This window comes from Peromyscus californicus, unplaced genomic scaffold, assembly GCF_007827085.1.
Source record: "Peromyscus californicus insignis strain IS unplaced genomic scaffold, ASM782708v3 Scaffold_8__1_contigs__length_139910024, whole genome shotgun sequence".
Taxonomy (NCBI): domain Eukaryota; kingdom Metazoa; phylum Chordata; class Mammalia; order Rodentia; family Cricetidae; genus Peromyscus; species Peromyscus californicus.
The window spans coordinates 84343861-84363577 of record NW_026294606.1 but is presented as its reverse complement, the minus strand read 5'-3'; the positions used below and the strand labels follow the sequence as shown (position 1 = coordinate 84363577).

The following is a 19717-nucleotide window of genomic DNA, read 5'->3' as shown; positions in this document are numbered from 1 at the left end:
TAACCAAGAGGAAAATACCTAGCTCTTCACAGCAGTAATCAAGTGTGCAGGATTTTTCCCTTAGGGGTGCAAAAGATAAAGGGGAGACATACCTTCCCTTCCCAAGACTCTTCCCCATAACCCCCAAACTCACTCACCTATTAAATGGTCCCTGACTGATTGCAGGGTCTCTGGTGAGAAGAGCTTCAGGCCATATACAAGATAGCTGGGCGGGGGCCTGGCCTTGGCCCCTGCATCAAGAAGCAAAATGAGGCCACACAGCATACAGAAATAGATTGGTCTGCTGTAGGCTATGATTTGGTTGTGTCCCTAGAAAACAAATACAATTTCCAGGTTGTACCTTTTATTTTGACTCATTGAAAAGAGTCACACAGTCAGGAACTTAACACCACATGATACAACTGATACTACCCCAACACCCATTCCCAACACAACACTTATCCCCACCCAACATCCATCCCTACCCCAACACCTCTCCCTACCCTAATACCCATCCTACCCCAATACTCATCCCAACCCCAACACCCATCTCTACCCCAACACCCATCCCTATCCCAACACCCACCCCTACCTCAACACCCATTCCTACCCCTAACACCCATCCCCACCCTGCTGTAATTTACAAGCTCAAAATACCAGGAAGAGAAAAGGGAAGACCAATAGACAGATGCAGAAACAATGCTTGATGTTTATTTTGCCAAACCAGAATGAGAATATCAAAGAGAATGTTGCTGTTTAACTCCAATAAGATTTACCTCTAAGCACCAACCCCAGAGAAACCCATCTAACCCAAGACTCTCCTTGGGGGCAGACTTCCATTCTCCTTGCTCCTTTCAGGTGCAAGACGCTTTGAGACCTTTGTTAGTTATGCACATCTAACTTGGGTTCCCTATCAACAAGAAAGAGTGTTGTGTGGGGGGCTTTAATTCTCTCATGACAGGAAGCAGGCCATGGAGGAGAAAGCTGTGATGGCCAGACGAGCAGGTGTGTGTCTCAACATGGCAGAACAGGTGATTTCTTTGACTTAAAAAAAACAAACTTGCTATTTTGACTAATTATTGATGGCACTTTTCATCCAAGGGGAACCAAAGCCTTTGCAGGCCTCATCTTAGTCCTCAAAGTATTGTTAAAAGGGGTAGTAACACCTTTATTCTTTCCAAATGGCTGTGAGAAGTTAAGGGGAAAGGTGGCGAAATGGCACTGTGGGTAAAAGTGCTTCTGTACGAGTCTGGTGCGCAGGGTTCCATCCCAGACACTCACATAAAGGACAGGAGAGAACCAACGCCACAAAGTTGTCCTCTGACCTCCACACGTGTGCTGTGGTGTGACCTCACGCACACACCACAGACACACGCACACACACATTATGCATACACGCTCAATAATAATAAAACTTTAAAATATTTTTAAATCAGGAATGGGGTATTGTGCCACAGGCGTTCCGGGGCAAAGCCCAGCAGAACTCCCACATCTCTGAAAGAGATGCACAATTCATAAGATTTGAGAAGCCCGCAGTGAAGCAGGTGGAGAGTGAGCTTTGCAATTCATGAACCGCCCTGTGAGCAGCAAGCAGAGGGAGATCGGCCTGGTCTCAGACTGGTGTTTTTAGTCACTGCCTCAAATGTGCTATATTTAGAAAGGCATTTCAAATTGGCACAGCTTCCCAAATAGACACAGTCCTATTCTGAGACCATCTTTCAACAGGACAATACCAGCGTCTGTCACAGAGACTGGCTGCCTTTGGTCCTGTGGCCGAGCTCAGTCTTTTTAAAAAAAAAAAAAAAAAAAAAAAATTGTTGCACTGGTAGGGAATTTTCTTCAGAATCCAAGTAGGTCATGGATTAATAAATACAAGAGAACACTTTCTTTGCATTAAAAAATAATAAGACCAAAGCCAGAATGAAATCTAAACGCCCTGACTAAGTAAACGGCAAAATAAATTAGCTGGTATAAATAGCTGTGTGGTGCATTAAAACACACACACGGGAGACATTTCCCCAAACTGACATGGTTTAAGAAACATAGTTAAGCAGCTGTCATTTGTTTTGGTTCTTCCTCTTATCAAAAGGTTAATGGGCTGGAAGGATGGCTCAGCCAGAAAAATGCTTGCCTTGCAAGCATGAGGACCTCAGTTCAAGCCCCAGAACCCAAAGTTGCAGCATACCTACAATCCTAATGCCAAGAAGGTGAAGACAGGCAGGCCCCTGGGGCTTGCTGGCTAGCTTGGCAAGCTCCAGGTCAGTGACAAACTACTTCAAGACACACATTTGTGCATTAAAATACATTATCTAGAAATAGGCCATCTCAGCCTGGAACAATATGAAACACAATCAGGCATCTTTCAGGAGCTTTACCGGAAGTGTGACCATGACCTCCATGCTGCTAATTTACAAAACCAAACACAAAGCCCCTGCCAAGGGCTTGCCTTTGCTACTGTGATCATGTATCCTGTGTTTGGGGTTCCAGAGCTATCCTTAGCACGTTGCTTATACCCAGCACACAAGACACTCTATCTGAGTCCCCAGAATGCTCACTAATGAATTTCCATGTTCCCACATATCTGAGTGCACATCTGTGTCAGCCATCAAAACCCCCAAGGATTGATTTTCAAAAGTTGTCAGTAGAAAAATTTCACCCACTCCACCAGGTGAAATCTAATCATGGTCTCTTAAAAATTCATTCAGTGCCCCCAGTCCAGTCTGTTTATAACTTAATTTCCTCAGTGGGTTAAATGACTGGAGGCATCCTTGAGGCTGCTGTCTGAATGCTGACCTTGTGTGCATGTGGGTTTCCCATCAGTCCCACCCACCATCAACAATGCAGCAGACTGTTCACAGAGCAGTTTGGAAGGTCCAGAGAAATGAGAATCCTGTGTGGAAGCTTGCCACCAGGGGCTAAGTGACCAGAAAACTGCTCACTTTTTACATGTAAGGTAGTTCATGAATTGCAAAGCAGACCCCTCTCCTAATTCACTTTTGTTGGTTTTTTTGGACCTGATGAATTGCATGTTGATTAACAAGATGTGAATTCTTGCCTGGCTCTCTTTCTGGAAAATTGCATTTTGTGAGAAAATGCCTTAGCCTCTTCCTCGTCTTCTTTATCAGAGTTTCTAGAGACAAGCTCAAACCAGGGCTGATCTCTGTAAGCAAATTGATGACTGCAGTGAGCATGGGAAGATGTCTGGCTGTAGTTCATTGTGACAGTAAGAAAAACTACTGCTCCCTGTCTCCCTGTGACATGTCTTCTCTCTGTGACGCGCCTGCTTGGAGCCTGGGATGGTAGCTTGGTCTATTCTCATAAGACTCAGACAGTATGACTCCAGCTCAGCACAATTTTTTTTTTTTTTTTTTTTTTCTTTTTTTTTTTTTTTTGGTTTTTCGAGACAGGGTTTCTCTGTGTAGCTTTGCGCCTTTCCTGGAACTCACTTGGTAGTCCAGGCTGGCCTCGAACTCACAGAGATCCGCCTGGCTCTGCCTCCCGAGTGCTGGGATTAAAGGCGTGCGCCACCACCGCCCGGCTCAGCACAATTTTATTTATCTGAAATGTGAGGTTTGCCTGTTGCCCTTCCCTCCTCGTGGTCTTGGCATGTTTTGTATCACATCCTAAAGTTCATGCAGGGAAGGAATTGTATATGTGTAAGTATGCTTGCATGCACATGTATGTGTGTGTACAAGTTTGTATGGGTGTATACACATGTGTAGAAGCCAAACATTGTGTATTTGCCTCAATCACATCTCCACCTTATTTTAGCTGATAAAGGGCCTCATTGAGCCTGGAGTTCTTTGGTTGTCCATACTGACGGGCCAGTCAGCAGCAATGATCCTTCTGTTTCTGCACCCACAGTACTTAAATTACAGATTTGTGTGGCGCTGCTGGCTTTTACTTAGGTTCTGGGGATCAAACTCTAATCCTCATGGTTGTATGGCAGTCACTTGGCTGACTGAGCTGTCTCCTCAGCTTCAAGGTAAGGAATGTTTGATGCCATGTAACACCACCAGCAAACCAGCAGCAGTGGGGGAAAGGTACAGGGAGGGAGCTGGTGATGAGGTGCCTGGGATGAGCTGTAGAGATCCTGCAGAGCCGCACACCTGCCCCAGGTTTCTGGGGGCAATCCCAACATCACATCTTAATACCCTAATTATGCTGCTGCTAGAGATCCTGATGCTGAGACTCTCAGATAAAAGATGTAACATACGCAAACCAATTTCAGGGAACAGAGGAATTTAACAGGACAGCATCTGCTACCACAACGACCACCAATCTGAAGCCTTTCTTAATTATGATGAGATAGCACAGATTAAAAATCAGTCTTAAAACCTGGATATGAATTTTTAAAATGGGCAGTGCTGGGAGGATATTTTCCCCTCATTGGATAGATTTTTCAGAGCCGTGTGTGTGTGTGTGTGTGTGTGTGTGTGTGTGTGTGTGAGAGAGAGAGAGAGAGAGAGAGAGAGAGAGCGCACGCGAGCGTGCTAAGAGTTTGCTATGACAGGCGGGAAGGATTCACAGAGCACAAGAGGGTAAAAAGCACATGGCCATGGCCGGCACCTGGAGTGGAACCTGACCCGTAGCACCCACAGCCACTGGGGCACCATGGCCAGAAGCTATATGTAACTAGGAACTTGTAGCACAAATCTTAAAAGTTCTTATTAATAAAAACAAACCCAGTGCCAGTTATTGGGGTGAATGCTGGAAGATCAGAGAAGCAGAACAAGCCACAGCCACCTCGCCAAGCCAATTCCTCAGCTGATCCTGTTTCCTCAGACTGGAAGCCTCTGAGTCCTCATCCAAATGGATCTCAGCTGAACTGCTGCTCAAAGCCTAAAAGCTTAACCAGGCTCTAGTTCCTGGTCCTCACGCCTTAAAATACCTTTCTGCTTCCTGCCATCACTTCCTGGGATTAAAGGCATGTGTCACCATGTCTGGCTGTTTCCAGTGTGGCTTTGAACTCACAGAGATCCAGATGGATCTCTGCCTCCAGAAGGCTAGGATTAAAGGTGTGAGTGCCACCATTTTCTGGCCTCTATGTCTGTCTAGTGGCTGTTCTGTTCTCTGACCCCAGATAAATTTATTAGGGTGCATAATATATTGGGGAGCACAATAGCACCACAGGAGCTGGAAGACCCTTGGCCACCAGCGGGTTGGTTTGGGTGAGCCCAGATTTTCTCCCACAAATCAGACTCCAGGCTATTGAGATAAAGGGTAAAGGGTGCCTGAACCAGAGGAATAAAAGGAGACTGGCTTCATACACAGAGTTTCCATGTGGGGCCATGAAAATGAAAACCTCAGTGGGAAATGAACTCACACCTATTAGAGTGACATTTATCACCAAAGTGAAAGGTAAGTTCTGGTGAGGACATGGAGAAAGGAGACCCCTTGTGGTGTACTATGGATGGTACTGCCATTAAGGAAGGTTCTCAAAAAAGTAGGAACCTTGGATGAAAGTGCCTGACTTTCAAGTGGAGGAACTGAGTTGGAATCACCAGAACCCAGATAAAAGATGAATACATAGCAGGAGTGTTTGTAAGCCAAGAGTTCTTGTAGGGAGATGAACAGCATACAGAAGAGCCTCAGTCAGCTACCCTGGCATTTCAGCAGTGGAAGCACTACAGAGATCCCACCTCAAACAAAGCAGAAGGCAAGGGCCAGCACCTAGATTGTCCTCTGACCTCTACATACATGATATGTACCTGCACAAGTACATGTGTGTACTTGGCCATGCACATGTGTATGCACACACGCACACACATGCACATGCACGCGCACACGCACACGCACACACGGGGAGGGGAGCTGGAAAGATGGTTCAGCAGTTAAGAGCTCTTGCTGCTCTTCCAGAGGACCTGAATTCATTTTCTAGCATCCACATCAGGCTGCTCAACTACTTGAAACTCCAGCTCTAGAGGATTTGGCGCCCTCTTCTGGCCTCTGTAGGCATGTGTACACATGCCATATACACTCACATAGATATACACATACATATAAATAAGTATTTTTTAAAATACAAGCTGGGTGGTGGTGGTGCACACCTTGAATCCCAGCACTCAGAGGGCAGAGGCAGGTGGATCTGTGAGTTTGAAGCCAGACTGGTCTACAGAGTGAGATCAAGGACAGCCAGGGCTACACAGAGAAACCCTGTCTCAAAAACAAAACAAAACAAAACAAAAAACAAACAAAACCAAAACCAAAAAACACAAACAAAAAAGAAAACAACAACAACAACAACAAAAACCAAACAAAACTACTATAGGACCCACCAATCCCACTTCTGGATCCAAAGGACAGGAAAACAGTATGTGAAAGACGCCTGTGTGTCTGTGTTCATTAAGGCATTACTTGCAGTGGCCAAAATACATATGGCACTGGGGTGGATTGAATAGGGTAAGGTATTGGGTACTTGGCCCTCAGCTGGTGGCACTATTTTGGGAAGTTATGGAACCTTTAAGAGGTGGAGCCTTACTGAAGGAAGTATGTCACTGAGGGTAGGCTTTGAGGGTTTACAGCCTTGCCCCACTTCCTGTGTGCTGAAGAAATGTGATCAGCTAGCTTCCTGCTCCTGCCGCTGTGCTGTGCCTCCCTCACCATAATGGACTCTCTCCCTCTGGAACCACAAGCCAACAGAAACTCTTCCTTCCTTAAATTGCTTTTGGTCACAGCAACAAACGCAGACTTCCACCTAAGTATTTGTTCATACGCAAATGGTTTTCAATACCGTGGTGTGTGTATACATGCACACAGGAAATACTATTCAGCCTTGCGAAACATGGCAATCCTGTCATATGTAAACATGAATGATCTTGGAGAACACTGTGTGAAGAGAAATATGCCAGGCATAGAAAGAGGAATATGCATGACCTCACGTGGTATGGAATATAACAAAGTCTGACTCACAGTCAAAATGAGCAAAGTGGTGGGTGCTAGGGGACAGGAAGTGGGTAGGGAGTACTGGTAGCAGGGAGCAGAGCCAAGCACATGGGACCAGTGAGCTTTGTAGATCTGTTACATAGTACAGTGATGGTGGCGATCGTCAACAATGACATACAATGTTCTTGAAAATGGCTGAGAGCACACTGTAAATATTCTCATCAGAAAAGTATGTGATATGATAGACAAATTAACTTGACTTAATCATTCCACCATGTATACATGACCAAATTATCACTTACCCCCCCCCCCAAATATATGTGGGAGTATTTTTAAACACACACAGTTTATGATTACATACTAAGAACACTTGAGGAGGAATTGCTAGGTGCTAGCCAGTGTTTGAAGCACTTTACATGCACTATTCACTCAATCCCCACTGACATTAACCAGCTTTATTTGCACATAAAGAAACTGAGGCATATAGAGGATTGCTATCATGCTCAGCATCAGATAGTCAGGTGAGTAAGAGGCAAACAAAGGCAGGCAGGCAGATGGCAGAGTCTGTGGACCACCCAATCAAGCTGTGTCTTTTCTCCTAAGAGCCCAGGGAACAAAAGTGACCTGTCACCCAGGGTCCACCCTATGCCTGAGCCTCCCCCCTCCACCAATGCCAACGCACCATGCGCTTAGATTCAGCCAGAGCTTTGTGCCATGCACTTGGGTATCCATCCACTGCTTCTAGTCTTGTATTCAAGATACAGACACAGATGCACATTTGACCCTTTGAACAGACGTTGGCGTTGCCTTGTTTTCAATGCAAGCAGATGAGACAAGCTGCTGGCCTGCACTTACGTGTATTGGTGAAGCAGGGTCAGGCTGGACGCTCTAAAACACAAACCAGAGGGCCTGGGTCACCTTGTGATTGCAAGGCTATGCTAGTGACAGCACACACACACACAACACACACACACACACACACACACACACACACACACACACACACACACATACCCATCCCAGCTACCCACCCCCACACACAAAGGATGGGTTCTTGCCTTGAGCAGGGAGTACTGGCAGCTGGCCATGACCAGGCAGAAGAGCAGGACCCACAAGTCTCTACAGAAGCCACGATTCAGTGTCAGAAAGCCCAGGAGGGAAACCAGAACGCTGAGCAGAATGGCTACCACATTCTCCTTCACATCTTCAGTTCTGTGCAAAACACACAAACAAGCATGGAGTGAGACCCGCACCCATGCCATTATTAAAGCAAACTTTCCTACATTCATCTACAGACTGACGGTGAGCTCAGAGGGGCTCTGTGGTGCCAGCCCCTGCATCGATTTATTCTTGTGCTGTTGAAACCAAGTCCTTATTTTGACCCTGGGTGTCTGTTCTTGGAATAAATGGAACAGGATCCCACTGACTTCCTTGGCCACTGCACTGGGCTTCCTAGGAGGAGGAGGCCCGTGATTTCAACCAGAGCCTGGAACGTTTCAGAACTTCACAGGCTCCTCTCAGTGAGGATTTGGGAAGATCTCATTGACACCGGGATAACTGTTTCCAGATGGATCTTCTCTGGAGTCAAAGTTTACTGCTCAGTTCTAGGGGCAGGAAGTTTCAGAGGGAGATGTGACCCCTCCAGACAGTCCAGGGAGCCTCTCTGGGTGATTTTGTTTGTGGAGTCCTCCATGTGAGATAGAAGATGCAGTGGAGCCCTCAGCCAGGTGGTGGTGGGGGGGGTGAGGAGGAATAGGGATTGTGGATTAGTGGGTCATTCATGAGAATTTTGAGTACGTTTTGTAACTGAGCAACATTTACTCATATACAATGTTTTCACCCACTAAACAGTGATCCTTCTAGTCAGGGATAGTTGGTTATCTTGTCTCTCGAGACAGTCATGAACCTTTTATTTTATTTTAAAGATTTATTTTTAATGATGTGTACACAGTGTATCTATGTATGAGTATGAGCACAAGTGTGTGCAGGTGCCTTTGGAGGACAGAGGAGGATGTCATATTCGAACCCAGGTCCCCATGCTTTTTCCACTGAATATCTCCCTAGCCCTGTAAACTTCTGACACTAGTGGTGTCCCTCCATGTCTGGTTCCTCTGCCTTGGGACCCACTGTACTCCTTCTGAGTTTGCTGTTGTCCCCAGTAGAACACAAGCCCTGTGGAGGCAGACATCGTGGCTGTGGCATTCACTAACACCTCAGTGCACAGCACAAGCCTGGCATGGGGCAGGTACCCAGCAAACGATGGACGGATGGACGCATGAGATGCTGGAATAAGGCAGAGATGGGCAGCTTCTTAGTTTAGATGCTGACCTGATACACAGGACAGATGCAGATAAAGCTTGGGTGTTTTCCAAAAGGGTAAGGGTGGGATAGGAGACAAGAGTCAGGAGTATGGACACAGTTGGCAATATCTGGGAAGGATGGACGGAGGACCAAAGGCAAAGGGGAGGCTGCAATTGCGGACGCCAGGAAGCTGCCATTTGGAGATAAAGGAAGTGAGAACGGGGTTCAACAGCACCGAGTGAGGGCTTAGAGGTGCACAGCATGGCTACCTCGGTCCCAGCACCGCACAAGCTCATCTCATCTACTTCCTGTACAGCCTGGCAGTTCATCTACCACACATTCTTTCTCAGCTTTACACTCTGGTAGTTCAAGTTCGCCCATCCATGTGAGGTTTAAAGACTCCTCCCACTAATTATCAGGGGGGATTTATTGATGCCTTTTGAAATAAAATCTCAGCTGTATGATAAATAAAAATGTGGGGAGGGTGCATGATGGGTCAGCCAGGGAAGCACTTGTTATCAGTTCAATCCCTGGGACCCACAGGGTGCAAAGAGAGAAATGACTCCCGCGGTTGTCCTCTGACCTCCATGTGTCACTGTGAACGACAGGCATGGGTATGTGCGACACATGCACACACACACACACACACACACACACACACACACACACACACACACACACACACCTATAAAGAGATTTGCTTTTCATGTAAAGGGTTAACACAACCTATTCCTTTTTACAGAAAAACAAAGTAGTATTTTTTTTTAAAGTCTCATCTAGCAGAATACATTATCTTGGATTACTAGTCACATATTCGACATTCAGCTCATACACATGCCCTAGGGTAACACGGTATTGTTAGCAAAGTGATTACAACGCTGTTCCCTGACTTGTGGGTCCTGAAATTTACTGCTGTAATTTTGCAAGACTATCGTTTTTCCGCATGTGATCCCACCATTTAAGATATGACTGTACCATTACTGTAACAAGTAGTCACTGGGGGACAGACGGCAGCTAGAAGCCCTGCCACTGCCCCAGAGGCTGGCATTGAGCTCTGAGCAGATCCTGCTGTGTGAGCATTAGCGATCATACCATCAATTTTTAAATCAATCCCCAGCAGAGCCACAGCCTCTGAAAACCCTAATATTGTCCCCTGCATCCTGACAGGGGAGCCCACAAACTAGACGTTTCCACTCTTCGTCCGTCTTCATCACCATTGCAAACTGGAACCTGCCTGCCTTGCCTACCCAGGCTCCATCTCCAGCCACAAAGTGTTTTATTCTAGGGAGCAATAGTAAGAGGGGCAAAAAGGAGGGAACAGCCCAAATGAGAGAGCAGCTTCAAGTTAGCCTATAGCAGAGGGGAGAGAGAAGCCGGAATCGAAGCTGTGCAGGGGACAGGTTAGCATCACCCCACTTTACCTCCCCTCCCTCCATCCCAGGGCCACGGTGGGTCAGGCAAGGCAGGCCTCCCGCTGCTGAAGCTGAAAACACTCCTACCAGAATAGGGCAGGGCATGAGCAGACCAAAGCAAACCTTCCGCCAAGCAAACCTGCAATCTAGTCCAAGCTCTTCAATCGTCGCTTCCCATGGCAACTGGGCAATTCGATGTCTAAGTCACGGGGGTTCACAGGAAAGTGGGGTGTGGGCTGGAAATAACCCAGGGAACCTTAGCAAGCAGGATTTTATATTTTAGGAGCATTCGAGTTCGCTCACTGGCGTCCTCCCTTGTCTTCTGGCCACATCCACACGTGCTTGACAGCTTACCGATCCAGCAGCGCCAACAAGGTGAGTCGATCATACCAGACTTTAATCCACTTCCCGGGGAAAATGATGAACTTGTAGAACTGCTCTCGGTTAAACTTTCCCTGTGCTGAAGAACGTGATGAATCTTCTAGATCCTGGCTCACATGCTTTACACATCAGAAACAGAACAGAGATCAAAGGCAGAAAAGTGTGTTACTGTAATGTGTCCTTATCACAAAAACATCCCGTAGTTTAAAAACACAAGGGCGGTGGCGGGGGTGGGGGGCGGGGGGTGGTGGTGGGGAGGTGGGCTGGCAAGGTGGCTCAGCGGTTAAAGGCACTGTCTGTTCTTTCACTGACAAGTCTGCCCTAAGAACAGAATGAGCAGGGGCAGTAGCTCAGCCAGGAAGCTGCTCATTACAGAAGCATAAAGACCTAAGTTTGCTCCAGAGCATATGTAAAAAGCCAATCATGACAGTGTGTGTCTAGAACCCCAGCACAGGGAGGTGCAGATGGATGGCTGAGGCTTACTGATCGGCCAGTTTAGATTACTTGGTGAGTGCCAGGCCACAGAGAGACCCTGTCTCCAAAAACAAAGTAGAGAATGACTGACAACTGAGGTTGACGTCTGGCCTCTGCACACATGAGCATGTACATGCACAAACACTTGTGTGCATGATGCATTTGTGTGTGTGTGTATGTGAGTGAGTGTATATGTGTGCACAGGCATACACACGTATGCTAGCTCTTCACTGGTACATCTAGAGAAGACTTAAAGATGAAGCAGGAAGTGGAGGAGTGACCTCATGAAGAACTGGAGTTTGGAACAGGAAACCAAGCAGAAGGTAGGGCGTCCACCAGCAGCCATCCCTGCAGTCTGGGACCCCAGCATTCAGATGACCAAATAGTGACCTCGTGAAGAACTGGAGTTTGGAATAGGAAACCAGGCAGAAGGTAGGGTGTCCACCAGCAGCCATCCCTATAGTCTGGGACCCCAGCATTCAGATGAACTACATCTACTTTGGGGTCAGCTCCCCACCCAGGGGGCTGCACGGAAAAGTGCCTGCTTCCAGCTAGGTATGGGGTGATGGGGCCCTACAGCTCTCCTGAGGCTTCAAGACCACTGGGCACCCTCCTCCTACCCCTGCAGGTTTGTAGTCCTTATTCACACTATGTGGATGCTCCAAATCCCTCAGAGAATTTTCCTTAAAGCATCTCTTCGCACCTAGCAGAAACAAAAGTACACTTTAATCTGGAAGAGCGAAGCTTTGATGTGTGTCTCAAAGAATCACACAGATCAAAATCCAAGGCAGGAGTGACACATAAACAAACAAAAAAAAAAACCCATGTCAGCCTTTGCTAGAGCCCACAGGCTGACAGACCACACACACACCCTAGGTGAGTTTGGGAATTGCAATCATCCACTTCAAGGATGGTTGCTGATGTCTGAGAACTTAGTATGTGTTCAGAGTGGCCCAGACGTTCCTTCACAGACCCCTGCAGAGCCTTGGGTGATAGCAGGCTCTGCCTTCTCTGCAGCACCGACACGGACTTGTTAACTCAGCTTAAGGACCAGGAAGTCATCCTGAACATGAAGTACTGATGCACACATACGGCACGGGAAAGGGAAGCCAGCCTGTCCCAAGGACAATCAATACCCGGGAGCTGATGGGCAGGGGATACAGTGGGGCTGAGACTCAGAGAGCACCATGTGTCCTGGGTATGCGTCTTAGAGTTTCTATTGATGGGATGAAACACCATGACCAACAAAGCAAGTTGGGGAGGAAAGGGTTTATTCTGCTTACACTTCCGTATTGCTGTTCCTCATCGAAGGGAGTCAGGACAAGAACTCACACAAGGCAGGAACCTGGAGGCAAGAGCTGTTGCAGAGGCTATGGAGGGGTGCTGCTTATTGGCTTGCTCCCCATGACTTGCTCAGCCTGCTTTCTTATAGAACCCAAGACCACGAGGCCAGGATGACCCCACCCACAATGGGCTGGGCCCTCCCCTATCAATCACTAATTAAGAAAATGCCCTACAGGCTTGCCCACAGCTCAGTCTTATGGAGGCATTTTCTCAGTTCAGCTTCCCTCCCCTCAGATGATTCTGGCTTGTGTCAGGTTGACATAAAACAAACCAGCACAGCTCTGTCTCCAGACAAGGTACCATCTTGAAAACCACCTGGTGCTACATCAGCAGGAACTTGTACCAATGGGCATGGCCTTGACTTTGTAGCAAACCTTACACCAAGGCTCTTAGCCTCGATGTCCACTGACACAACATGGGCAAGAAATACACGCAGCAGCCAGTCAGCTTGCTGTTCTGGTGATGTGGGGTCCAGGGGTGGTGCATGTATGGGCCAAGGCCGGCAGGAACTAAAAGTCCCCAAAGGAAACAGACTGAGCTTGGGGCTCCACACATGTGTAGCCAAATGTAGAGCAGGAGGGTAGTGGGGATAAAAAGAGGGGTACAGTCTTGTTTCCAGTCCTGGCTAAGAAAAGCAGGCATGCTGTTAGCGCTGCAAGTCCTGGCTGCTGCAGGAAGTGTGCCCGAGGCTGCCTCCCCTGCAGGTCTCACGCAGCCTCTCATTGTGTCCTTCCCTAGACCAGTCTCCCATCCCCACCCCATTCCGTCCTGGGACTGCAGCATCTGTCTCCAGAACACCTGATCCCACTGCAGTGGCAATCTCAGCCAGACACAGATGACCTGGCTGGTAGGTTAGGAAACATCTCAGAAGTGGGGCAGAGTTTTCACCAGCACACCTGTGGCTCCTAGAACCATCGAAGGCATCCGGCCTCCAGTAAGTATTTTGTTGGGTCACAAGCAAGAAATCATCTCAGTTTTTATTTTGTAAACAAAACCTCATTTAACTTCTAGTCAATTTAAATTAAGTCAATTTATAGAACTTAAGAACTTTTAGCAGGGTGGTTGTGGCACACACCTTTAATCCCAGAACTTGGGAGGCAGAGGCAGGTGAATCTCTATGAGTTTGAGGTCAGCCTGGTCTAAAGAGTGAGTTCTAGGATAGCCAGGGCTACAAAGAGAAACCCTGTCTTCAAACCCAAAAATCAAAAACCAAAAACCAAACCAACTCCCGCAAAAAAACAAAATAGAACTTTTAAAAATTACTTTTTTTCCCAGTATGATCCTTTTACAAATGTACATATCCAGGATACATATCCAGCAGGGGCAGATATTTATTCCCCCACCTCTGTGTGTACAGAATAAAACCACAAACTGCAAGCATTTTATATTTAACTTAAAACTGAGAAAAGACTGTGGTAGTTTGAATAAAAATGGCCCCCATAGGCCCATAAGGAGAGGCAAATTAGGAGGTGTGGCCTTGTTGGAGTGGGCATGGCCTCGCTGGAGGAAGTGTGTCACTGGAGGGGGAGGGAGGCTTTGAGGTTTCAGAAGCTCAAGCCAGGCCCAATGTCTGCAGATCCAAATGTAGAACTCACAGCTCCTTCTCCAGCACCATATCTGCCTGTGTGCTGCCATGTTTCTAGCTGTGATGATAATGGACTGAACTTGTGAAACTGTAAGCCAGCCCCAGTTAAATGTTTTCCTTTATAAGAGTTGCCATGGTCATGGTGTCTCTTCACAGCAATAGAAACCCTAACTGAGACAGACAGAAACTCTTCCATGGATGTGGTTGAGTAATAATAAAACTATGGTAAGTTACTATTTTATGTGATTTTTATACTCACAGTTTTTGTTTTTAAATTATATTTATGTGTATGTTCATCACAGTATGTCTGTGCAGAGGTCAGAGGACAACTTGTGAGAATTGGTTCTCTCCTTCCACAATCTGGGTCCTGGGAATTGAACTCAGGTCCTCAGACTTTGCTGTGTGAGCCTTTACCAGCTAAGCCATCTTGCAAGGCCCACTTACAGAGCTTCAAGAGTGAAACAAAGGGCATGATAGCTGTATCCTATCAGTCTTTGCAATCTCTGTTCCAGGTTGAGTTGAGCCAGCCCCACCCAGAGCCAGGCAGGAGCTGCACCCACAGCCACCATACTGAATTTATTTATTCTTATTGCATGTGTATGGGTGTTTTGCCTGCATGTATATCTGTGCACCGTGTGTATGCCCGGTGTCTGTGGAACTGGAGGTAGGCAGTTGTGAACTACCATATGGGTACTGGGAATCAAATCCAGGTCATCTGTAAGAGTAGCTCCTAACCACTGAGTCATCTTTCCATCCGTATTAAATTTTTAAGTTAGCATACAAGGTATTGAGTGTCCTTCCGGCACATCCAACAACGTGTTCTTTAGTGAATCTCCTCTCTCCTCATCTCCTCCTCCCTCCCCTACTCTTTTCCTCTTTGGGTCCCATCGGTCCTTTTGCTGACCCCCAGTCCTTCCTTTTCACCTATTTGCCTCTTCTCATGGTATCCTTCAGTTTCATGACTTACACTAACCCCCACACATCTAAATATTAAACACTGGAATTTACATATGAGAGAAAATGTGGTGTTCATTTTTCTGAATCTAGGTTATTTCACTCAATAATGTCTAGAACCATCCATTTTCTTGAAGTTTACATTTTTCTTTATAGATAAATAAAACCCTGTTGTGTATATGTACCACGTTTTTATTGTCTGTTGATGGACACCTCAGCCTGTTCTGTTTCCTGGCTGTTGCATAGAGCAGTGATGAACAAGGATGAGGAAGTCTCTCTGTGGTGGGATATGGAGTCCTTTGGGTACATATCCAAAATGGACATAGATGCTCTTTTAAAATGATTTTTATTTTATGTGTGTGTGTGTGTGTGTGTGTGTGTGTGTGTGTGTGTGTGTGTGGCGAGGGGAGGGCTGGGGGGCGGGTATGTGCACATAAGTTGCAGGTGTCAGTGGGGGACAGAGGTAGGCATCAAATGCCTTGGAGCTGGGGTTGTACGAGGTTGTAAGCCACCTGACATGGATGCTGGGAACCAAATATGGGACCTATGCAAGAGCAGTGTTGTGGACTATTCCTTTACACTGTGTGAAGATGCTTCATAATTAATAATAAGTCTCTGTTTTGGGGGCTGCTAGTCCAAAAAAGCCTGCTACAGAGCAGTATGTGTTCTTAACTGCTGAGACATCTTTCTAGGCCCTACTTTTAATTTTTAAAGAAACTCCCACAATGAGTTCCATGTGAATACACCAGTTTGGACTCCCACCGGTAGTGAAGCCTTGTCAAGTTTCTTGATGACAGCCGTTCTGACCGGGGTGAGGTGGTATCTCTGAGTAGGTTTAATTTGCACTTTCCTGAGGACTAGGGATGTTGAACACTTGTTAAAATACTTATTGGTTATTTGTGCTTCTTCTTTTGAGAACTGTCTGTCCTTTCCATTAGCCATTCAGGGGTACACATGTCAGCACACAGTATTATAAGACTTCTTTGAGAAATTTTTGCAGAGCCATCTTTGAACCAAATATAAAACCGTATTAATTTTGCAAAGGCAAGGCACTTTAGGAGGAATAGAAACTTTGACAGAGGAAGGCAAACATGGAGGCTGAGAAACTTCCCATGAACTTGAACTTACCCCATCTGTAATCCTCTCTGCTCAGGCTGAGCCAGAGAAAGCCCACCCTTCTTGGACGTCAACCCCAAGAATTCCTTTCCCTAAGAAGCCGGCCCTGTCCCCCTATCCCTAAGGCTCAGGCTGCAGTTGCAGCTCATAGGCAGGCATGCACCCATGTCCAGCCTTCCCGGATGCTGTTGTCTGAGAATCCTTGCTCCAGCTCCCTCAAGTCTCATTAAAACTTGCCTGGATGACTAAATGAACATCAATGAATTTCTGAGTAAAACAATAAAAGGCTTCATGTTTTACGCCCTTGATATCACCTAAATGAACAACAACAAAACCCTCTTCCAAATCAAATATTTAAGAATCTTTGCATCCTTAGTCAATAAATACAAGGTTATCATAATTTAAAAAAAAAAAGCAGATATTTTTAAAGCCAGGTGGGGTAAGGCAAAAGAGACAATTACACTCTTGAGGGGTTCCTGCATCCAAACAACCGAAGATCAATATGGCAATATGAATGGGTTTCTACGGGAAAGTGATTGAGACAGCAGAATGCAGTAATGTTTGCAGAGGGTTATCTGCCATCTGCACGGTCCTTGCTTTTCTTTCCATCAGTCAGACAGCCCTGTAGTGATGCTTGATGGGAAAGTCAGGGTGAGGTCTGACTCATCGGTGGAAGACAGACCTTAAGATCTGCTGCTGGGGCTGGGGAGGTGACTTGGTCAGTGAACTGTTCATCACACAAGCTAGGTCCTTGAGTTTGACTCCCAGAGCCCATGTGAAAACACCAGGAATGAGTGGTACACATTTATAATCCTGGCACTGGGGAGGCAGAGATGGGTGGGTCCCTGGGGCTTGCTGGCCAGCCAGCCTAGATTACTTGGAGTGTTCTAGGCTAATGAGAGACCTCGTCTCAGGAGAGGTAGATGGTGTTCCTGAGGATGACTCCAAGTTTGATACCTGAGACTGTCCTCCAAATTCCAAACACACATGCTCATATGTGAACCTGCATCCACACATACACCCCCCACATGACTACATATGTGTGCATGCATGTCACACACACACACACACACACACACACACACACACACACACACACACACTTTATTAAAAAGACCCAAGGCTTCTACAGCAGCCACTAACAGCAACACTGGCACACACATACCCGTGGGGTTTCCGACTGCGTCCTTCGAGCCACCATGAGTAACAGCTGCTGCTGAAGAGCACTGACTGCAGGGTCCCCTGAGGATGGATCTGGACTTCCTGAAGTGGTGGTACTGGAGGAGCTGAGAAGGATCTCTCTGAGAATGGGGAGAAACAATCCTTCGGTGACCATCTTGCATTAGGATACATTTATTTATTACATAGAAACCCAGGAGGTTGGAGACGTCCAGTGTAAGAAGGGACTGTCTGGGTCCTGATTCTTATGTTCTCTATAAAGAGCTAAAAATTCTGTGTGTGAGGCTAACTGTAGGCACACAGCCTCCAGCCCTAGGCTTGGACACAGCTGCTGTGTGTGAGTGGATACTTGGTGCTCAGAGGCAAAATCTCCGATGTTCTGTACATTTATGGGACAGAGGTGACCCTGACAGGTAGATTTTGGAATTCCCAGACACCAGCTGGGAAGATGAAGAACCTCTGTGGATGGTTACATTAATTGTGAACATGTCAGGGTTTAGACTCACCTAAGAGACACACCTCTGGGCATGTCTCTGAAGGATTTTCTAGATTGGGTTAGCTGAGGTGGGAAGACCCACCCTGAGTATGTGTGTGATGCCTTAACATCTTGAACTGAATAAAAAAAGAAGTTAAAATGAACACCAGCTTTCACCTTTCTCTGCTTCCTGACTGTGAATGTCATGTGACTCCTGCAGCCACGCCCTCCTGACCCTCAAACGGAGGCAAGGTAAACCCTTCTTTCCTTGAGTTGCTATTGCAGCACGTTTGATCACAGTAATGGAACAGGGCACTATGACATTATGCTGGCTCTCCAACCCCAGCGCTCTGCTGCTCCCAAGACACCCCAAAGCAAAAAAGCCCATTTACACAAAAGAAGATCTTTTGTAGTAGCTGGAAGGTCCTTGGAAAAGCAGCTTTTGTTAAATGGTTTTAAGTCTCTATCTGAATATGTTTCGGTATCTTAAATCATATGTGAGTCGCTGAGACTTAATTCAGCTCTTGAATAATCACAGTCCTGGCTCTCTTAACTCTTAAATTCATTTTTATTTATGTGTAATATGTATGTACCTGCACCACATGTGTGCAGTGTCCACTGAGGCCAGAGAGGATGCCAGATCTCCTGGAGCTGTAGGCAGTGTGGACTGCCTGATGTGGGTGCTGGGAACAGTGCTGAGATCCTTAGCAAGAGCAGCAAGTAGTCTCAACAGCTGAGCCATCTCTTCAGACCAAAGCCCTTGTTCCAGCTCAGAGAGCAGAAACTAAGACATACTCCACAGGGCTTCCCAGAAAGGTGCCTACGTTTTAGGAGACAATATTGGTCTGCTTACCCCATGGTTGTTTCTAAGGGAACTCCTACTAATGTGGCCCCATTTTATCCAAATGGCTGAGATTGTATGCTACCAGAGGGGTGCAGTGTGTCAGTGATACAAGACTCTGTCCTTCCCTGGCCCTGGTGATAAAACTGGTCTCATCATCCATTCATCTAGCTAGTACTTGGCTTGGGATTGGGGACATAACACAGTTCTAAGGAGTCACCGAGGGAGAGGGAAGTGTATGGACATGTGTATGCTCTCACACTTGTTTATGTATGTGTGCATTCATGTGGAAGCAGAGGTCAGCCTTGGGTGCTATTGCTCAGGTGACATCCACCTTAATTATTTTATTAGTGGAGGAATTGCACATTTGCCTTGTACATTTTTGAGAGTTCCAGGGAGTGAACTCAGACTATCAGTTGCATGACAAGCACCTTAAGCCATCTTGCTGGTTCCCTTTCCATCTTATTTTTTGAGACAAGGCCCCTTACTTTTGACCTGAAACTTGTCAATCCATCCAGGCTAGCTGGGCAGCAAGCCCCGTGGTCTACCTGTCTCCACTTCCCCAGCACTGTCACCATGTGCTGGAGGTCATGGGACTACACAGCAGGTGACAACTAGTATTCAACAAGTTGACCCACCAGACGAATCACTCTCTGATGGGGAGTCCTACTTGGCAAAGACCGTGGGGTCACTGACTGTAAATGACTGGTTGTTTCTTTCTGTAATTTTTCTCATGTGCCACTACATTTTCTTCCCTAAAAACAGCTATGGGTGTTTTCCCACTGCTTGTG

General features: G+C 46.6%; 1 protein-coding gene across 1 annotated transcript in view; it reads right to left on the bottom strand.

Moving 5' to 3' along the window:
- The window catches only part of Pcnx2 (pecanex 2), a 165562-nt gene that overhangs the window by 108035 nt on the left and 37810 nt on the right, over positions 1–19717 (bottom strand). Inside the window, exons 9-13 of the mRNA XM_052728899.1 lie at positions 17597–17732; positions 10932–11077; positions 7923–8076; positions 7720–7752; positions 138–309 (exon numbers count right to left, since the gene is read on the bottom strand). Of these exons, the coding sequence (XP_052584859.1) occupies positions 138–309; positions 7720–7752; positions 7923–8076; positions 10932–11077; positions 17597–17732 (641 nt within the window). The remainder of the gene's footprint in view (positions 1–137; positions 310–7719; positions 7753–7922; positions 8077–10931; positions 11078–17596; positions 17733–19717) is intronic.